Source organism: Peromyscus eremicus, chromosome 8b (genome assembly GCF_949786415.1).
Source record: "Peromyscus eremicus chromosome 8b, PerEre_H2_v1, whole genome shotgun sequence".
Lineage (NCBI taxonomy): Eukaryota > Metazoa > Chordata > Mammalia > Rodentia > Cricetidae > Peromyscus > Peromyscus eremicus.
This window is the reverse complement of record NC_081424.1, coordinates 20,098,682-20,115,911: the sequence shown is the minus strand read 5'-3', so window position 1 is coordinate 20,115,911 and position 17,230 is coordinate 20,098,682. Positions and strand designations below refer to the sequence as shown.

The window sequence follows — 17,230 nt, the reverse complement described above, 5'->3', positions numbered from 1 at the left end:
GGGTCATTTTACCCATCAGCTAGAGCCAGAATAGAGGGAAGCACTCTTGATTCTTCTCTTCCCTGGACCCTGAGTCTAATTCTTCCTGAAAACTCACAGCTGGAATGTTAACTCCAGTCTTCTTCTTTGTCTATCTCTGGCATTAGCTACTAGTCCAGGTCCCCATCTGCCTGCTGTCTGAACAATTTTCATATTTACTTCCTGTCTTGCTTTCATCCAGCCCCTTCTTCTTGTATTCCATAAGATAGATTTTAAAATGCAGATCTGGTTTTAAAACAGCTTCCAATGGCACTTAGAATCGATGCCAGATCTAGCCCTGGACTCAGGGCTCTGCATTATGTGTCCCTTTATCAGCCTTTGTGGGCCCCTGGTGCTGGATGCCACCACCACTGCCCATCTCCTTTTCATGTAGCCAGTTGTACATTGTTCTATTTTGCAGTTGTGCCCTCCAGAGAACATGGGGGAAAGCCATGCCCAGGTCTGCACCAGCAGGCCCATGTGATGACCAGCATGGAAGTCTCCCCTCCCAGGGGCTCTTTCCAGCAAGCCAACCCACAGAAACTGCCCGTCAGGCTCCATCACATCATCCTGCTTTATTTTCTTCTTAGCATTTCACATTACAAGATAATTGTGCTATTTTTCACATTGGCATTCTGCTATTAACTGAAGTAGGTAATCTGAAATTCTAAGAATGTACATTTTCCTCATGGGATCTAAGAAAGCATTCTCATTTTGAATGAAGGAAAAAAATAGCCCATAAACACCATTATTGTTCTTAAATTGACATTCAAGGAAAAACCAGGCACTTACCACAATCATAAGATATGTTGTACCAGGAGCAGACGCAACCTGTGAAGCCCAGAGTGCCTCCCGTTCACTTTATTTCACAGTAGTCCTTCTCAAGCTAGATCGAAGTCATGTTGGCTTATTAGAATTTGTGTGGAGTTCACCCTTGCCTTTCCACGTGCCTTAGAACTCTGCACATGACTAGTTCACATCCCCAGAGGTTAAGGGCCACAGTGTCAACATTCCCACAGCTCTTGCCTTTACCATGTGCTGTTACCTAGTGTCATGTGAAGACCGAACTCCATTCGCAGGAAATATAGGTCGAAGGCTTTTTTTTTCTTCCTTCTGTTTTCTTTCTTATTACAAGTTAAGCATAAAAATATTTTGATGGTTCGTTCTTTGTAGAAGTATCTGAAGCTCAGTTACATTTCTTTTTTGGTTTTTTGTTTTGTTTTGTTTTTTTAGTTTTTTCAAGACAGGGTTTCTCTGTATAGTTTCAGTGCCTGTCCTGGATCTTCCTCTGTAAACTAGGCTGGCCTCGAATTCACAGAGTTCTGCCTGGCTCTGCCTCCCAAGTGCTGGGATTAAAGGCGTGCACCACTGTCGCCCGGCTCTCAGTTACATTTTTAAATTTTTTCCAATAATATGAAGGATCTTTAATCACTGAAAATATGTAAACTTATAAATTAAACATGTAAGTCACGCATACATAGACAGTATGTTAGCTGTGAGTAATAAATCTTGCTTGAAATACTTCTTAAATTTGATAAAAGCATTAAAGATTATGTTAGAAGTGAATTGATGGCTGCCATATAAAAATGCAACAATTGTTCAATTTTGGCATCTGTTCTGAGAATGTTTATGCAGAGGAGACATGGGGGTAAAGAAAATGGATGTGTCCTCCCGTCTTTAATCTTATTCTCCAGTTAGGAGGTAACATAAGCATAAAAAATTAAACCCACAAGGTGTCACAAAGCTATGTGTGTTGTGATACATGGCAGACTGTCCCCCGGCACTGACTCTAAGTTATGTATGGAGGTTCCTATGGGCAAGGCAAAGCAGTACCCATTGATTGTGTGCTGGTACTTCACATTCTGTTGAGAAGAATACGTGTATTTATGGTTGTGCTCTGTAGTCTTCATTGACCTCTACTCTTTGTTGTAATTTTTGTCTAAAACTTTGGTTGCCAAACTGTTTCATAACATCCCAGTGACCTCCAAAGTATAAGTTGTAGGCAGCTCTCAGTATCTATCTACCTTCCCCATCGTGTGTGTGTGTGTGTGTGTGTGTGTGTGTGTGTGTGTGTGTAGACAACCTCAGGTGTCACTCTTGTGAGTTCCAGCCTTTCTTTGAGATAAGTCTCTCATTGGCTGGGAACTTGAAGTGGACTAGCCTAAGTGGACTGGACAACAAGATTCCAGGAATCCATCTGTCTCCGCCTCCCATCTGGACATTGCTAGGATTAAGGCATTGTTTTGTGGGGCATACATGGCCTGCAAAGAGGGTGCCAAGAGAAAGTTAGACAAACAGAGCTTAAACTTTAAGCTGTTTTCTTCCCAAGAGTAGATACAAATGGTGCTAGAGGAAGTTAGTTTAAGCTGTTAATGCAGAGAATAGATACAAAGGATGGCTAAGAGGAAGTTAGCTTGAGTTGTTTGTATGCAGATTAGAGACAAATGGTGAGGAAGGAAGTTAGCTCAAATAAGATACTAAAATCAGCCGCTGGGCGGTGGTGGCGCACGCCTTTAATCCCAGCACTCGGGAGGCAGAGCCAGGCGGATCTCTGTGAGTTCGAGGCCAGCCTGGACTACCAAGTGAGTTTCAGGAAAGGCGCAAAGCTACACAGAGAAACCCTGTCTCCAAAAACCAAAAAAACAAAACAAAACAAAGATACTAAAATCAGGAGATGATATCAGGGCATAAACAACTTGTAAATAGGGTGACCTTTAAAATGATTGGTTGGTTCCTTCACCCCCTCCTAGGGTTGTGAGGTTTTCTAATCTAAAAGAGACTTACTGCCTATCAATAAGAGTTCTTGCTTGACTTGTTTCCCCACTGCCTCTGATTGTCTTTGAGTAAGAGGGAGGCTGGGAAACAGTCGCTCACACTTTCTTTTCCTTGGTTCCAGGCCACCTCTTCACAGGTGACCTAAATTCCCGGTGGGGCAGGTCCCCACATTCTTTACCACAGCCAGCTTTTTATGTAGTTTCTAGGGATGCAAATCTGGGTCCTCATGCTCAGAAGACAAGCACGTTACCAACCAAGCCTCGCTCTGGATCTTTTTGTTCCTACCACAAACAATGCACATACTGTGTCTTACTTCCACATAAAAATTCAAATCTAAGGAAAGCCACCATTTGAAACGATAAGATAGTTTGATTAATGGTTCTGTTTCGTTTCTTGGTTATATTTACATTACATGTTAACAGAAATGTCTAAGCTTGTGTAACACAGCTTAAAAAGAACACTCTAATTACTGGTTCTGATTATCTAAACATCATCTGTTTTCTTGAACCATTTTTTGCAATTCATCATTTGTGAATCTAAACGGCAATTGCAGTATTTACATCGGCTCACTATAGATTCTTTAATATTCACTTTACTGACCTTGCCTTAAAAACAATTTATCACGCATCTCATTTTGTCATCAAAGAAGGGATCCTCCTCTATTGCTCCCCAAAGTCTAATATCTAGAAAAGACCAAGATTGAGGATCGGCTGAGTTCAGTAGTAAGGAATCAGAGTGATTTGTAGAACATTGAGAAAAGTTCACTTTTATAAAAAGTTAGAACCCACTTGATTTCACAAATAAAGGTCTCAAGAAATGCTTACAGAAATGATTCCCCCAAAACTGTGTATTCAGCTTATCTGATAGGACAAAAACTGAATTGAACTGCGGTTGAGACGTCAACCCTCAACATTTTCAGCAAAGGCCAGATTGGCTTTAAAAATGCCCAGGCGTATTTCCCATGGAGTTTGATGATGGATCACACATTAGCTGACACAGAGTAAGCACTCAGTAAGTTAGATGACTGACTGGCTGAGTCTCACTCCTGGAGTTTGGCAAGGACCATCGGCAAGTGCTTATTTTTTAGCCTGTTGAACAAAGTCATTTAATAGTATCCTGATAGATCACAGATTTTTCTGCAAAAGACTAACATTAGTTTTGGCGAAAGTGATAAACTATGATTTCCAGTAGTAACTGCTCCATTGCTACAGATATCCCAAGGTTAATAATGCCAGACATTCAACTCTTATGAAACAAGTAAAATGCCCCTAATTATTAAAAGGTTTGGTAGACATGATCAAAGCATATCATACGCATTTATGGAATTAGCACAGTGAAGTTCATACATTTTTACAATTGATGCATTTCATAATTATGTGGAGTATACGCTCCAATAAAAAGTTGTCCACTGTAGCAGCTAGAAACAGTGCTACAGAATTTGGAGAATTGTTAGAAGCCAGGAATCTCTGCTAATTTCCCAGTTTATCCCACAGTTGACCCTTGGGAGAGCAAGCATAACCAAATTTCATGGCGATTTCACTGTCTTGAAGTGTGGTGTGTGTAAAACGGAGCAGTGGAACAGTTGTCCTGAAAATCTAACTATGAGCGAATTCTAAGGGGCCGAGTGGATAACCGCTTGAGTAGGAGACTGTTTCCAAAGGATGGGCTGGAGCTCGCTTCTGCTCCATGCTGAGGTGTACAAATGAACAGAGTGGTTCACCTGCTCCAGTTTAAAGACTTAGTGCCATGGTTTACAACAGATGATGTGAAGACAGCCCACAAATTCGGCCTTTCCCTCCATGTGACAAGACGTCAGAATAGCTGTTTGCACCTCTGCTATATCCCCAAATCGGTCCTCTTTATCAGCTTAGACAATTAAATTAACATCTTCCAGGTACAGGCAGGTAGACCTGAGTTCAAGGCCAGCCTGATCTACTTATTGAGTTCCAGGCCAGCCAAACCTATACAATGAACCCTGTCTCAAAACAAATAATAAATAAATAAGTAAGAACATATCCACTCAGTAAGAAATCACTCTCAACAAAACAAGTATGTGCCTCATTTGGCATACAAAATGAGAGGAATACAATGGAGGGGTACTTAAAGCAGGGTATAGAATATGATCCTGTTTTTCTTTTTTTGGTGTTTGGGGGGTTTTTTGTTACTTAAAAAAAAAGTGTTTTGTTTTCATTTTACATACCAATCCCAGTTCCCCCTCCCTCTCCTCTCCCTCCCCCAATCTCCCATCCACTCCTCAAGGGCAAGGCCTCCTTGGGGAGTCAACAAAGTCTGGCATATTAAGTTGAGGCAGGACCAAGCCCCTCCCCCCTGTGTCAAAGCTGAGCAAGGTATCCCACCCCAGGAAATGTGTTCCAAAAAGCTATTTCATACACCCGGGATAAGTCCTGGTCCCACTGCCAGGGGCTTCCCAAACAGATCTAGTTTTTCTTAAAATAGAGAAGTATACCTGCACACTTAATACATCCTGCATGCACCAAAATGTCTTCTCAAGAGTTCTACTAGCCCTTATGGTAGTATTTCATGAACCCAATAATAGGATGTACCAGTTTACCTAAGAATCTGGAGAAAGCTGAATTCACCTAATCTGCTGTCACTTGACCGCAGTTAGCAATGAGATCCTACCCAGGGGATAAACAGGGGGGAAAAGGCTGCTGGTACCTTGGGATCACAGAAGAAGGTTATCTGAGAAGTGTTTCTGAGCTCCTCTGTCTTTGCAGCTTACCATTCACAGCCCCAAATTTAGATACCGAGATCCAAAGAAAAGTAATGGGAATCAGGATAGATTAAAACCATCTCAAATAATTGTGTCGGCTGACATTGAGCAGAAAGTAACAAATTTCAAGTGTTAAACGTTGTGAAATGTCTTCTGTGGAAATTCTTGAGAGCTGTAAGCCCGCTCATGCTGCCACTTAGAGGTAGCAGCTGGGATTTTGAGGAATTTGGACAAATGGCTGCCCTGAATCAGCTACCCTTCCCTGAGGGGATGGTCCTCTCTATTGAATTTTCTGTGCTGGACTTGGGGACAGTTTTGACCTGCATTACCATGGCAGCCCCCCCCCCCCCGGGATGCAGCTCCTACTGTGCTCTCAGTGTTCTTCAGACCTTCGCAGGAAGGAGACATCAGTCCATGCAGATGAAATTGCCATGTCTCTAAATCGATTAGCTTTGGGGGTAAAGCTAAATGAAACAATCGTTGATGAAATTTCTAATTATTCCTTTCTAATTTGGGCTAAACGTCCAAAAGGAGTAATATCAGATTAATTTTCTCTTTTGAATTCAGTATCCCTCTGGGCCATTCCATTTGCGTGTGTGAGTAAGGCTTTAGTGAGATATATAGGATGTGGGGAGCTTTTCTTCCAAAGACTGATGATTCCATATCCTTAAGGAGTAAACTGTATTATAGACTGTTAACTTAAAGGAAGTTTATTCACTGATCAGCTAATCAGAAATCATTCAAGCAAGAATACTCACAAAAAATTATGGGTTTTATTCCTTATTTTTTAATGAAAATTGCATCGTTTCCCATTTTGCGTAGACTAGGAAGCCGCAAGGAAGGGCAAATTGAAAGTCATAGCTAATGGACACTATATAACTGTTTAATGCTTTGTTTGTATATTCATCTGGCAGTCTTAGAGGATTATTTCAGCTCTATAAATTCTGCATTTGTTGTATTTGATCATGCTGCATTGCCAACTCTATGTGTTCCTGATCCAAATGATATCTGGGTAGTGACTATAACATATATGCCCCTGGGTTACCTCCATTTAAGATTATTTTGAAAGGCTGGACCATCAATCCAGAATGATCCTCCAGCTACTTACATCATTACAGGCTTTAGGAAGAGTTAGCATATCTCCCATGGGATTCAGACAAGAGTAGAATGGGACCATTAGTGATGTGGCTCCTTCCTCTGGCCTTGTTACCCATTATTCCCAGGCAACAGAAAAGGCATGTGAAACCCATTGTACATCAGAGCTACGAGGCCAGTAAATAAACACCCTTTAATGCTTTGAGTCCAATAGAGTCAGGGTATATTGCCACTGCTAATAAACTGTATAAACTCTATAAAGAAAATAGCATTCCACATTTTCCAAAGGACCCAGTGAGTGCATTCTTTTTTAAAGAGCATTTCCCATTTTCACTTGCTGAAGTCAACTATTTCTGCATGACTAAGTTTTATTTTCAAGTAATAATGACCTTAGTAGAATATTGGAAATTGAGGCTAAGTAAAAGTTGAAGCATACATATTGAATAATGTTCTCATTTGTAGTGGAAGGACTAGACACTGGAGGGAACAGAAGTCTGTGAAACTAGAGTGCCAGAGCAATTTGAAGTTCTCTCCCAGCATTCTTTGGACCGAAACTTTGGCAGCTGCCCAGATCACGTTAATTGCCTTTTTGTGTATACATTTCTATATACCAACTTATCATTTTGGCTTAAAATGTAGACATTATAACAAGGTTGGAAATATTTAAATGGCCCTCCCTTTCAGTGATTGTCTTGTGGAGCTCATAATTTTTTAACACAAGCTATTATTTTGTCTTTAACATATTTTTCTAGAGTAGTATTCATGTTTGTAGAACAAGCCAGATAAAGAACATCACAACAGCCTTTAAAATACCCTGGTAATGTAATAACATTAAAAGCACTTTAAATCCCCCACTCTATAGATAAGAGTAATTTTGAACCGAAGATCTAGAATACTTGGTTTATGCTAGCAGGATACCCCAGGGTACCCTGGCTTCTAAATCAAGAGAGTAAACCTCTCCCTGAACCCATTTCCCCTGTCACAGCCCCCATATTTTAGTGACAAATGTCCATGATCCATATAGAAATTTTAGCTTTGTGAGTGCATAGGTTCATCACTAGACTCAAAATTTGGAGCAAAAGGGATCTTATAACTAGGCATGGTGGTAAGTGTCTGTAACCCAGATGTTTGGGGAAGGATCGCAAGTTCAAGGCCAGCCTCATCTTTAAAGCGAGTTTCATATCAGTCGAGGCTATTGTCTTTTAAAAATGCTAAGAGAAGCAGTGTTAGAAAGTTTTCTGTTCATCCCTCTCTGAGTGACCAAAATTTGGATTTGGCTTAGTATATGTTGTGCCAGAGTGGAGGCAAGTGTCTCCGCGGGTCACATGGGTCACTGTCATGTGATTGCTCTCCACCCTCTCCCCGGGCCAATCTGCTGGTCTTTGCAGATTTCTCAATGAGATCTGGGTTGAGCTGTGCCCTCTCTGACTTCTTCAACTACTTTCCAGTTGTATGCTTAAGAACCAACATAGCTATTCATCTTGTATGTAATTATTACTGAAATACATTAATTCTGTGTGCTGAAAGATAATCACATTAATTCTTTCATATTCATACTTATCCTAAACCCAGCTGCCTTTCTCTTAGCATGGTGTGTGGTTTTCATGTGCTTCCTCCTTATGTAATTCAGCAGAGACAGAAAAGAATGTCATTTTCCTTATCATGTGAACACCAGAAAAAGGATCAGTATATCGCCGGTTTTCTCTTGACTCGTCCCATAAATTGCTAGGAATAAATGTATGGATACTAAGTAAACTTGAGTTTTATTTAAGTGCACTTAGATGGTTTAATTGGCACTTCGGAATATGAACGTTCTAATCTCCTGAGTTGAAAAGAACCAGTTCCTTAGATTCCGGGAAGTAGGTTGGATCCTGAATCCTGTTTGCTTCCTTCTCCAGGGTGAAGCTGTCAATCTGTCTTCTCCTGATATGGCCTTAGGACGCAAATTCGTTTTTAATGTTTCTCCACAACGGGGGAGAATTTTGTAGTTTTGCTTAATAGCTTTGACTTTGTCTAGTGATGAAATGTTTAGAATAAAAATGTTGGTATGCTGTGACAAGAAATGAACAATGGCTACATACACTGGTTCTCTGGCTGTGAGTTAACCAAATTTGAAGGTAGTTTTTCCTTGGGTAACTCAACATTCCTTTTATTAAACTAAATATAAAATAAGACTAAGTAGTCCAAGAACTGAAAACTTAGGACATGGTCTAAAATAAATGAATGGAAAATTTTCCCTTTTCTCTGTTCCCTTTGATTAGGTATATCAACCATACTTGTGAGCTTTAAAACAAAACCTGAATTTGGCTCCGAAGGGAAAGAGAGTAAGAGGGAGGCTAGCCCAGAGTTTCCCCACACCCAGGTTCCTCGTCCTTTAGTTTCCTCATTCTTCGGCAGCCTGGCATTAGAGGCGGTGACAGGGCTGTAAGGTTTACCCATATAAAGGGGCGGAGCTTGGAAGGCTAGGGGGCACCAAGAAGAGCACTTGAAAAGAGTCTGTCTTAAAAAGAGGAAAGTCAGCCATTGGTTCAATGGCTGAGGGGTCACCAACTGGATCAGGCCCTCTGAATGGGTGAGACAGTTGATTGGCTTGATCTGTTTGGGAGGCATCCAGGCAGTGGGACTGGGTCCTGTGCTCATTGCAAGAGTTGGCTGTTTGAAACCTGGGGCCTATGCAGGATCGCTTGGCTCGGCCTGGGAGGAGGGGACTGGACCTACCTGGACTGAGTCTACCAGGTTGATCTCAGTACGCGAGGTGGGGGGGGGGGGGGGGGGGGGCTTTGCCCTGGAGGAGGTGGGAATGGGAGATGAGCTGGGGGAAACGTGAGGGGGGCCGGAGGGGGGGAGAACAAGGGAATCCGTGGCTGATATGTAGAACTGAATTGTATTGCAAAATAAAAATAAAAAAATTAAAAAAAAAAAAAAAAGAGGAAAGTCAGACTTCCAGCAGACCTCTGGTCCCAGGCTCAGGTGTGACAGCCATGGTACCTGCCACCTCTCTCCCCCATCAGCAATGTCAGACGCTGCCCCTGGTTCCTTCTGCTGTGGGGACATGCCCAGCTTCACCTTCTCATTGCTCTTTCCTCCCTATGTCTTATTCTTTAAGACTCAACTCTGGGCTTTCCTCCAAGAGGAAGTATCCTGTGATGCCTATGATGCCACAGTGGAGATCCTTGTGCAAGATACTCTGGGATTTCTTCTTGCATTGGCATTTACATACCATACTAGAATTTATTTCTGCTCAAACATTTGCCTCCTAATTTTGCTCTGTAGAGTCTTTGAGGAAAGTGAATTGTTGTCACAGCATGCTTGTAACCCATGCCATTCAGTCGCTATTGCATATCAGATAATGTGCAATAAATATAAGTCTGCAAGATGTGCATTTGCAGACACAGGAATGTGAACTATCAGTCAGGAGTCTATTGGCCTTTATTCCTTATTTGAATTATCATATATGTTTTTAAGTTTTATAGTTTGTTTTCTCCAAAAACAAACTATACTCAAGAGTCTGATCATATCTCACGGTTCACTTCATGTGTGGGGCTGGGATGGTGACTCAGTGGGTAAGGCCACTCGCTGCACCAGCATGAAGACTTGAGTTCAAATCCCAACCGTCCACGGAAAAAGATGGCTGTGGCTCCATAGTCCCATGACCCCAGTGCTGTGGGGAAGCAGAGACAAGAGGATCTCTGAGCAGCCTGACCTCTAGCCTAGCTCCAGGTTCAGTGGAAGATCCTGTCTCAAAGGCCATAGGCAGTGAGAGTGATGGGGAGCGACACCCAATATTGTCCCCTGGCTCCTGTGTTTTGCATTTAGGGGTACATGTACCAGTGGCACACACAGAAACCATACCCAACACACATTTTTAAAAAAATCTCTTTTTAAAAAGTATTTCCTGAGATAAACCACCCAACAATACATTTGCAGCTCCTGCCTTCGAGGTTTATATAACATAATTTTATATTCTTAAGCATAGATTAAGTAAGACAGGCAATGAGTCAGTACCTTAAAAAATAAGATATAGTGTGAAGATGCGCGTAAGGAAGTCTAGGAATTGGAGGGAGGATTTGGAAAAGGACGGAAGTGCTTAAGTAAAGAATCTTTGAAATGTTTCTCCTATCCAAATAGATTTTTTAGTATAATGTAAATATCTAAAACTCCATGAAATCTCCAAGGAAATGTTTAAGAGTTGTAATGTGTTAACAGAGCACGGGCAGAGGTTTTGGGGCCTGATTACATAGAAGAGTATGTGTACATCACTGCATAGCACCTGGAGCTTCCAAAATACGTCCCATGGAACACGTAGTGACTCTCTGACTTAAGTCAACACAATGTTCAGGTTGAAGATAAAAGTTAAAGCTGAAAACCAGTTTCCTGAAAAAAACAATGGGTGATACATCTAGAGTCGATCCCCTTGGAGATGCCATTGAAGAGATGTGAGCTTTCCACTTCTGCTGAGTGGAATTCACCTGACCTGTGTCTCCCTGCGTCTTCTCTTCCCCAGTGGAATTGGTCGGAACTGGCCCTGGGCCTCCGGAGGCAGCAGTATTCTGGCAGAATTTGGAACTTTGCATCTGGAGTTCATGCACTTGAGCCACTTATCAGGAAACCCCATCTTTGCCGAAAAGGTGAGTCTTGGAAACACTGGTGCAGAGTGAGTGGAAAGTAACAAGGTGTGTGTAACTGTAGGAAACTTTGTAACCTGCCTTATTTCACTTGATCAGACTGCCAACCTAAGTCTTCCCATGATACTGTGTAACTTATGGTGAGAGGCTCTGCCTTCCCCCATGAGACTTGCTGTACATTAAGTTACTTACCTGTCTGGATTTTTTTTCCATCTAAAACTATGTAATACTGTATACATTGCATGAAGCAAATATGTGGAAGGTTAAAGTGTTATGCAAATATGACATGGCAGTGGACTAGATCTGTTTGCAAGAAGCAAACCCATCCATATTACATTACCTCCCCGCTTGGCTTTCAGCTTTTACCTCTTTCAAGCAAAATTGCTTCAAAGAGTTGTCTTTCACTTTGTTGAAATTCTCCTCAAACACATCAGCCTTCCCAGACCACCTGACCATCAAAGTACAGCCTTGCCACCTCCCATCAGCCCCTGTCCTGTTAGTGTCTGCCTCGGTGACCTCACACATCCATAGCCAAAATCTCCCTGTAGGAGCAGCTTATAACAGAACCTAATTTCTCACATTGTGGCCACCCGCAGGCCTACAATTAGGGTTTGGATCAGGAAGATTTCATTCCTAGGTCTCTTAGCTTGGAAGTGCTCTCATAACCTCTTGTGTGTGCCTCTGCACAAGGGGCAGGAGGCAAGGGGGGAGAAAAAGGACTCTGCCCTCTTGAGTATCCCTCAAAGCCCCAACTCCCAATGCATTTGCACTAAGGGGTGGAGCTCAGTGCAGGAATTTGCATAATTCCTTCTCCCTTTTTTTATGGCATTTTCTTTTCTTGCCCTACTATTTATATTTGTTTGTTTTCCTTATCGTCCTAGTCAAATGCACAATTCCAAACAAGTAGTTAATAGTTTTACACATTGATATAGCCTTAATATGTAGATTGAGGTCTCAATTTGTGATATGGGGTTCTAGATACGTATGACTACATGCATTTACCATTTTTGTCAAAACAATAAGATGATCACAATTCTGAAACATTTTATCAACTTTTTTTTCTATCCTGGCCAAAAAAAAAAAAAGAAGATAAAAAGAATGGCATGGCATGTGAACTTTGTCTTAGATTTTCACATTAACGTTCCTTTTCTTTTATAGGTAATGAATATTCGGACAGTGCTGAACAAACTGGAAAAACCAGAGGGCCTTTATCCTAACTATCTGAACCCCAGCAGTGGACAGTGGGGTCAACGTAAGTCCAAAGCTAAGCAGCCCTCCTCTCTTCTTGGTACCAGCACCATGCAAACACAGAGGACAAGTGCAGTTCTTGCTAAGGGATGTTGAGAAGGGAAGTGAGTCCTAAGCAGCCTTAGACAGAATGCTGCCGGGAAACCAGACAGCTTGTTGTCACAGATAGCCATAAGTCTGATGGCATTATTATAAGCATATTTGAAACCATTAGTCAGAAAAGGAAGAACCATTGTGTGTGTGTTGGCAGGGGGTGGGCGGGGAGGCTTCCTCTTGTAGCAGACTGACCCTGTGGTTAGAAGGAAAGCAGGGTCCTCCGTGCTGAAGGCAATGATGCTGCTGCCCATAGTGATAACTTAGAGGGCCTTTATCCTAACTGTCTGAACCCTCTGCTTCTGGCAATTTCTACGTTGAGTTGGGAAATGAGAAGCACAGACCGAGATTTTTCTCTTCGTGATGTTAAGCTACCAGATAAAGATTTCTTGTGAGTGACTTACCTTTAGCATAGAAATAAGTGTCAGCTGAGATCTTCTGATGCCAGAAGCCCTCACTTCAGATAATTTTCAACAGAGGTAGAAGAGCTTGGAATTTGTAAAAAGAAATGTTCTCAAGCTAATTTGGAAAGAATGTGAAAGGTTAAGTAGCAATTGAAAGCAAGTGAGATATCTAGCTATGTTGAAGGTATTAACACTGCCTCAAATTTTTACTCTAATTTTGGCTTTTTCTTTATATTAAATAACAGATTCTTAGATAATTAGGCCTCACTATTCTTTCAGAAGTACTTCTTTTAAAGAACAACTTAATAAGAAGGGGAAAAAAAAGCATGCTAAATCCCATGTCTCCTGGTGGTAATAGCTAGGGAAAGCCTGGATCTAGTCACCTTAAAGCTACTATAATGAAGCCCTCCACTTGGTCTACAAGTTTATGAGTACTGGAGCATTTTGCCTTTTTCCTGTGCATGTTTGCACTTAACATTGAGTGAGCAGTGGTGGGTACAGCTCAGTAAGAGAATCAAGACAGACACCCAAAAGTACTAACGCTCACTGTAATTTCTACCACAATGAAAATATATCAGTTTCACTGGTACATGTTTAATGAAGCAGAGGAATCACTTTTGATTCTAGTAAACAACAACACGTGAGTATATGGCAGTGTAATCACGTGGGTGACTTCTTGTTGTGACAAAATACTTGACCAAAGCAGCTTAGTGAAGGGAGGGTATGTTTGGGTTCCCAGTTCACGAGTATAGTCTCTCATGGTGGCAAGAGCCTGTGACAGCTTTCGAAGTTGAGAGATGCTCTGCTTTCTTTGTTCTCTTTATTCAGTATGGAACCCCAGCCCGCAGGATGGCACCCTTCACACTTAGTTTTTCCCCACTTCAATGAACCCCGTCTAGAAAATCCCTCACAGGCATGCTGAGACCTTTGTTTCCCAAGTCATTCTAGATCTTGCTGAGTTCCCCATGGATAGTAGCCATCCCAGCAACGTTCTGTGTGAGGAAGTGAAAGTACACAGAAGTGTTTCTGATCTATGATGGAAAATAACAGTTGTGGGGGGAAATCTTGGGTTTCAAGATTACATTATTACAGATATTGTTGCTTGCTATGAGATGGTTGTGATTATTCTTTCATGGGTCACCATCTTTACATGAAAGTACAACTAAAAACAGCTAGCAATTTAGATCTAAGTAGTTGATTCTTTTTTTTTTTTTTTTTTTTTTTGGTTTTTCGAGACAGGGTTTGTCTGTGTAGTTTTGGTGCCTGTCCTGGATCTCGCTCTGTAGAGCAGGCTGGCCTCGAACTTCCAGAGATCCGCCTGGCTCTGCCTCCCGAGTGCTGGATTAAAGGTGTGTACTACCACTGCCCAGCAGTAGTTGGTTCTTAAAGAGGAAAAAAAATGGTGTTGGTACCAGTGATGGCAAATTTTTAGTTTCTAAATAAAAATTAGAATTTTAGAAATCTTGTATATATCACGATGAGCTGGACTCCATTAGTTCCCTGATAACATTGGCGGTGACATTAACAAAGGTGTTTTTGTGTTTTTATTGTGTAATGAAATATGTCAACATGGCATATCTGCATAATTCAGAAAAAAAAATCAATATTTTCCAAATAACCAGTTCATGCTATTATGAAATCATGCATAACAAAAAGATCACTAAAAGTACGGGATAGTCAATAGATTTTAATGTAACCGCATATAAAAGTTTATTGAGGGGCTAGAGAGATGGTGTCATGGTTAAAAGAACTTGCTCCTGTTGCAGAGGACCCAGGTTCAAAGGACCCACTTGATGACTCACACTGCCGATAATTCCCATTCCAAGAGGTCTAACATTCTCTTCTGGCTAATGAGGACACTGGGCACGCACATGATATGTACACATACCTGTAGGCACTCACACAAACACATAAAATAATTAATTTTTTTTAAGTTCCTTGGTGTAATTTGTAATCCTACATTGTAGCTAGTCTTTTAAACACCACATAAATTTTGTTGCTATATCAAAAAATATATTAAAATAACTGCATGTGTATGGGAGGCAATACTCCTGTGCATGCATGCATCCAGCTGTGTATACGTGTGTGTGTGTGTGTGTGTGTGTGTGTGTGTGTGTGTGTGTGTGAAGGCAAGAGATTAACCTGAAGGTTCCTCGGATTCCATCCACTTTGGTTTTTGAGATAAGGTTTCTCACTGGCCTGGGGCTCCATGGGCTAGGCTAGCTGGCCAGGAATGTGCTTGTCTCTGCCTTCGCAGTGCTGGCAGTACAAGCATGGGACACTGTAGCTGGAGAATTTCTCTCCAGCTCCCACCAAGCCCTGGCAGTCCCAGAGCCCACTTATAAAATAAACACACTGACTCATATTATTTAAACTGCTCGGCCATTAGCTCAGGCCTACCATTGTCTAGCTCTTACTCTTATACTCAGCCCATTTCTGTTGATCTATATGTTGCCACGTGTTCTGTGGCTTTACCTATTGCCTCTGCATGATGCTCCCTGAACAGCAGCTGGTGTCTCCCCTCTCTGCCTTCCTCTCCTTTTCCTCTCTCCTCTCTCCTAGTCCCACCTATACTTCCTGTCTGGCTACTGGCCAGTCAGTGTTTTATTTATACAGAGCGATATCCACAGCAGGAAACCATGCCTACCTTTCTTAATGTGGGTTTAGAGAGACCAGACACAGGTCACCATGCTTGTATGATGAACTAATGAGCACTTTACCAGCTCAGCTCCATCTCCAGCCCCTGAAGACATGATTAAGATATGCCCCCTTTTCCCAGCTGCACAGCTGTCTAAGATGAGACTGACTTTTCTTAGTATACTTTAGCCAAAGCAGTGTATACTGATGGATCAAAGTTGGATCAGACAGGAGCATCCAGCTGGAAAAGCAAACACTGAGGAGATTGGCAAAAAAATGTAAAATAGTGTCAGAATTCCCACTGATTTGTTTAATTTATAAAATGGTATTTTTCATAAAAACATCACTTCTTGTTGTAACTATTACTTTTAATGAGTCAACAAAAATGTTACTGAATTCTGTTTCAGTTTTCCAACGTGATTAATATTGATGGATACTACTCAAATGAGTACCTTCTTCAGATTAAGATTTTTAAGAGTGTGAGGGGCCTTAAGACTAACATGAAATATCCGAGACCCACTAGAATATTGGGATACAAGACAATTGGATATAATTTTCCAAAAAGGTGACCAGTATTAGAGTTCATCTCATATTTCAAAAGGTTAAGAAAAGTCTCTTTGGTTTCTGGCTTCCTTTCTTTAATTTGGGATTTAGAAGTCACTATGAAGAGGGACATTAAGAGACAGTTACACCAGAACGTTCTTGCTTCACCTTCTTGGTCACCCATATGTATTTGGCTCTGTTTCCTGGTACAAAGAGTCTTTTATATTTGGATTGCTTATCAGCCAATTTTCTGATGGAAAAACAAACAGGATTGATGAGTCTCGTGTTTGCTGTCTCCCATCCTCCAACCTGTGTTCCAGCCATAAGGAAGAAATTCTTCTATTTTTATTTCTTAACCTCAGCCTACTTGGACATATCTAGGCCTTGGGGTTTTGTTTGTTTGTTTGTTTGGGGGGGTTGTTTGTTTAGCTTGTTTTTTGTTTTGTTTTGTTTTTTGTTTTTTGTTTTGCTTTGTTCTGTTTTTTTGTTTTTCATACTATTTCCTCAGCTCTTCTATCTAACTCCTCCACTAAGCTCCAGATCACATGCCTTTTTTTCCAGAAGCTTCCTTCTAGGCTCTGGTGACAATTTGTTAGCATCCGCTACACCTCTACTTCTTCCTCTCCAGCACAACACCCTGGGTTATTTCTACCCACAGTCCCCTTCCTGATGCTCACGCACAAGCAGCTTCCTAGGGAAGGTTTAAAGGTTGGTGAGCATACCGTGGGTTTGTTTGCTGACCTGGAACACAGTACTTTGTACCTACGCGGTGATCGTTTACTGGAATGTTTTGTGTGTTATCTCTGACCTTTTTATTCTTTCGACAATAGTTCTGTTTACCCTTCTGTAAACAATTGCCCCTGCTTCCTAGCTATGGCTAGAAATTATCCCAGGCTACCCACAGGCAAGAAACAGGCTCTGTGACCATTGCTCTAGGTGTGAGGTGTCGTGTGTGTGTGTGTGTGTGTGTGTGTGTGTGTGTGTGTGTGTGTGACTAGCAGTACTAAAACAATGCTTGGGATAGATAAATTCAGATTCATATGAAGCCTATTAAAAAT

At 41.5% G+C, this 17,230-nt stretch overlaps 1 protein-coding gene across 1 annotated transcript in view; it reads left to right on the top strand.

Moving 5' to 3' along the window:
* Man1a1 (mannosidase alpha class 1A member 1) overlaps nucleotides 1–17,230 on the top strand; it is a 174,384-nt gene that overhangs the window by 136,516 nt on the left and 20,638 nt on the right. The window contains exons 6-7 of the mRNA XM_059272584.1: nucleotides 11,127–11,250; nucleotides 12,406–12,499. Of these exons, the coding sequence (XP_059128567.1) occupies nucleotides 11,127–11,250; nucleotides 12,406–12,499 (218 nt within the window). The remainder of the gene's footprint in view (nucleotides 1–11,126; nucleotides 11,251–12,405; nucleotides 12,500–17,230) is intronic.